This window comes from Mus pahari, chromosome 14, assembly GCF_900095145.1.
Source record: "Mus pahari chromosome 14, PAHARI_EIJ_v1.1, whole genome shotgun sequence".
Taxonomy (NCBI): Eukaryota; Metazoa; Chordata; class Mammalia; order Rodentia; family Muridae; genus Mus; species Mus pahari.
In genome coordinates this window covers 26,009,662-26,014,292 of record NC_034603.1, presented here as the reverse complement: position 1 = coordinate 26,014,292, position 4,631 = coordinate 26,009,662, and the positions used below count along the sequence as shown (strand labels likewise).

General features: G+C 44.3%; 1 protein-coding gene across 3 annotated transcripts in view; it reads right to left on the bottom strand.

Annotated features, from left to right (window-relative positions):
- The window catches only part of Cnot8 (CCR4-NOT transcription complex subunit 8), a 17,180-nt gene that overhangs the window by 2,840 nt on the left and 9,709 nt on the right, over positions 1 to 4,631 (bottom strand). For all 3 annotated transcript variants that reach the window (XM_029545727.1, XM_029545726.1, XM_029545728.1), the window contains 3 exons: positions 2,907 to 3,068; positions 2,026 to 2,170; positions 777 to 887 (listed from right to left, as the gene is read on the bottom strand). In XM_029545727.1, the coding sequence (XP_029401587.1) occupies positions 777 to 887; positions 2,026 to 2,170; positions 2,907 to 3,068 (418 nt within the window). The remainder of the gene's footprint in view (positions 1 to 776; positions 888 to 2,025; positions 2,171 to 2,906; positions 3,069 to 4,631) is intronic.

The following is a 4,631-nucleotide window of genomic DNA, read 5'->3' as shown; positions in this document are numbered from 1 at the left end:
CTTTATTTTCTTTTTCCTATCCTGGAATTTGATCTGTAGACCAGGCTGGCCTTGAACTCAGAGATCTATCTGCCTGCCTCTACCTTCCGAGTACTAGGCTCAAAGTTGTGAACCACCACCACCTAGCTTTCACTATAATTTTTCAAAGTGTCTTCCTCTTCAAATATATATTAAAACTTAAAAGAGTACATAAATAAACTAAATAAGGAGCTGGAGAGACGGCTCAGTGGTTAAGAGCACTGACTGCTCTTCCAGAGGTTCTGAGTTCAAATCCCAGCAACCACAAGGTGGCTCACAATCATCCGTAATTGGATCTGAGGCCCTTTTCTGGTGTGTCTGAAGACAGTGTATACATATATAAGATAAATTTTAAAAAATCAAAACAAAATAAAAACCTAAAAGAGAATTCACTTTTCCTTAGAGAAATAATATCCAGTAATTAACAGAACTCAGCCTCTGTGGGTAGACTAACAAATAACATTCCTACTGTAGAAAGCAGAATGCCAGACATGGTGGCACACGCCTTTAATACCAGCACTTGGGAGGCAGAGATAGGCGGATTTCTGAGTTCGAGGCCAGCCTGGTCTACAAAGTTAGCTCCAGGACAGGCAAGGCTACACAGAAACCCTGTCTCAAAAACGAAAAAAAAAGAAAGCAGAAGAAAATAAAGGGAACAGTGTCTGGACAGTCAGGCCTCACATACTCAAGAGACCCCACACCTGGAAGCTGTCATCTCAGAGACCCTCACACTCAGGGGCCTCACACTGCGCCATTACCTCTTTCATCCTGAAGAAAGCCATCCCTGTCAGCAGAGAGTCTGAGCCTGCTTGATGCTGTCTTCCGATCCTCTGCAGATCCAACTGATCAGCCACCTCCTGAAGGCCTCCCTAAGGGACAGAAAACAGGGGTGTCACATACCAACACTATGCTTCTGGACTCAGCTAAGTCTACTCATGAACATTTACCAGTGGGACAGGCCATTCATCTAACAGGCCTCAGGAGCCATTTTTCAGACTTTCGTCCAAAACAATACCCTGCTGCATGCACTGTGTGCATGCAGAGAGGAGAGACAACCTTCACAAGTCAGCTCTATCATATCGCAGATCAAACTCAGGTTCATTACGTTTAGCAGCCGACATCTTTACCCACTAAGCCATCTCACAGGACCAACTTGAACTTTTTAAGAATTAAAAATCCCGCCAGGCATAGTGGCACATGCCTTTAGTCCCAGCACTCGGGAGGCAGAGCCAGGCGGATTTCTGAGTTCGAGGCCAGCCTGGTCTACAAAGTAAGTTCCAGGACAGCCAGGGCTACACAGAGAGACCATCTCGAAAAACCAAAAAAAAAAAAAAAAAAAAAAAGATTTAAAAACCCCACAACGGTATCAACCAACCAGAGCTCCCAGGGTCTAAACCACCAACCAAGAAGTACACATAGAGGGACACACAGCTCCAGCCGCATATGTAGCAGAGGATGGCCTTGTCAGGCATCAATGGGAGGAGAGGCCATTGGTCCTATGAAGGCTTGATAGATGCCCCAGTCTATGGGAATCAAGGCAGGGAGGTGGGAGTGGGGGGGGGGTACATCCTCATAGAAGCAGGAGGAAGGGGGATGGGATAGGGGGTTTCTGCAGGGTAGGGGGAAAGATCAAGAAAGGGGATAACATTTGAAATGTAAATAAATAAAATATCCAATAAAAAAATTAATGAAAAAAATTTAAAATCCTCAGAGACTGTGAACAGTTACAACATACTGCATATGGCTTCATGTCACCAACTGCTCTGTGAGGTTCTCAAGCCTAAGAGGAAGGCAGCCAGCCTCAGGATGCAAGAAATAGGGCTTTTCTGGTGCCTGAGAAACCAACTAGCTAAAGAGAGAGCAAGCTGGATTAACATCCTCCTTAGGTAAGTCTGGCACCTGGCAGGCCTCGAGAAAGCATAGTGAATGCATTATTCATGCAAAACAAGTCTGAGCTTGGGAATTTGCTTGTTCATTGCCTGTGTGAAGGAAAATGTCGTCTGTTACCTTCAGATTTTTGCAGCTCTTCATCAGGTATTTCACATCGTAAATGGACGGGAAGAAAAGATTCAGGATGTGAAAAAACTCATGTTCTTCTTCCGGCAGTCGAGAGTCTGTAAGCAGCTTTACCATGTAGCCAAAATCATAGCCACTAAGGGAGGAATGAAGATGTCTGAAAGCAGCTTCAGTTCAGTCTTAAACCACCACCTCAGGCTGGGGGCTGGGCCTTGCAAAGAACACTGGGTGGCCTGAACTTTACACTCCAGGAGGAAATTTACATAGGGAAAGCTACTGTGAGAAACGCACAAGAACCTGAGAGTTTGTGTGAATTTGATTAATCAAAACTCAAAAGTAAAAGCCGTAAGAGCCCAGGAGAAGGATCACCTAAAGAGAAATTATGAGGGTAAGAGTTCCAATCCCAGCACCCAGGTCAGACAGCTCACAAATGTCTGTAAGTCCACCTGCAATGGGCCAGCATCCTCTTCTGGCTCCCTAGGTGCTCACACACATACCAATATAACACACACACACACACACACACACACACACACACACACACACACAATAAGCACCTTCCCAAAAAGAATTTAAAGAATATCTGTATTTGAAGCTGAAAATAACGGAGCCCACAGCAGTCTCCATCCACCTGGAAGACGGCACTGCTCAGCCACTAAAGCACTGCAGGTCAAGTGATGCGAAGCCCGTGTGTGCTCACGCGCTCCCCAAACACTACACAGGAACACTAGCACCACCTCCAACTTCGCACTGCTGCTTCCGAACAGCCAGGAGGACTCAAATCAACAAGAATTTAGTTCCTCGCCAGTGCAGCCTACAGTCAGAAGGGGAAGCTATGCTGAAGAGACAGACCACAGTTCCCATGGACTGACCTGTGAAATGAAAGCCACTTGACGTTGTCACAGAGAACCACTCCCGACGTCATAAGCAGCTCTGCAAAGTGCAGTGTATCGATCCCTTCCTCCTCATGTTTCTGGAACTGCAGCCCTGAGTTTGCAAGCAGATCTATGGAATCCTGGGAGTACATATCCTCTCTGAAAAGCAAGGTGTCACTGTGAGCTGGCGGCAGGGAGACCACAGCAGGAGAGATGTGACAGTTGGCTTACGATTCAAAAGCATAGCACTCCTGAAACACTCCAAAAATCAACAGATCTGAATTTCCTAACTACAGAAAACCTACATTCGCTCCCTTAAAAATTCTGTTTTAAGTAAACGAATGAGTTAGACAGTTGTGAGCCAAGCTCTGGGACTCAAGCTCAGATCTTTTGGAGGGGCAGCCAGTGTCCTAACCACTAAGCCACACATTTTTTTTTTTTTTTTTAAAACCGATTTACTTTTTTTTTTTTAAAGATTTATTTATTTATTATATTTAAGTACACTGTAGCTGTCTTCAGACACTCCAGAAGAGGGAGTCAGATCTTGTTATGGATGGTTGTGAGCCACCATGTGGTTGCTGGGATTTGAACTCTGGACCTTCAGAAGAGCAGTCAGGTGCTCTTACCTACTGAGCCATCTCACCAGCCCCCCACACATTTTTTAATGTTATTTTTAATCTTTTTAAAATATTTATTTATTTATGTATATGGGTGTTTGTCTGTGTGTACATCTACACACCAGAAGAGGGCATTCAGATCCCATCACAGACAGCAAGTGGCCATGTGACTGCTGGAAACTGAACTCAGGATCTCTGGAAGAACACCCTGTGCTTTTAACCCCTGAACTATCATCTATGCAGCCTTTGTTCTTTTAAATTTTTAATCATATTTATACCTCTTTATATCATTTACAGTAGAATTTAACAAAACAAACTTGAGACAGAACTAACCCTGAAGTTTATTTATAAAACAAACAAAAGGCAGGGCGGGAGAGGAGGCTCAGCTCTACGAGTTCTTGCTGCCGTGGCAGAAGACCCAGGCTCAGCTCCCGACCATCTGTGCCACCAGTCCCAGGGATCTGCTAACTGCTGTGGACACCAGACACATACATGATGGATAGATATACATGCAGGCAAAACATTAATACACAAAATAACAGCTAAAAATCTTGGAGCCGGGCGTGGTAGAGAGCTTGGTCTACAAAGCGAGTTCCAGGACAGCCAGAGCTACACAGAGAAACCCTGCCTCGAAAAACAAAAAAAAACAAACAAACAAAAAAAATCTTGGGCTGGGGGCTGGAGAGATGGCCCAGCAGTTAAGAGCACCGACTGTTCTTCCAGAGGTCCTTAGTTCAATTCCCAGCAACTACATCTGTAATGAATTCTGATGCCCTCTTCTGGTATGTCTGAAGACAGCTAGTGTTCTCGTATATATAAAATAAATAAATAAGTCTTTAAAAAAAAAATTCTTGGGCTGGAGAAATGGCTCAGATTCTTCCAGATGTCCCAAATTCAATTCCCAGCAACCACACAGTAGCTCATAACCATCAATAATGAGATCTGGTGCCCTCTTCTAGAATGCTTATACATATAGGTGGAACACTGTATACATAATAATCTTTTTAAATATTTTTTTGGGGGGGTGGGTTTTGAGACAGGGTTTCTCTATATAGTCCTGGCTGTCCTGGAACTTACTTTGTAGACCAGGCTGGCCTCGAACTCA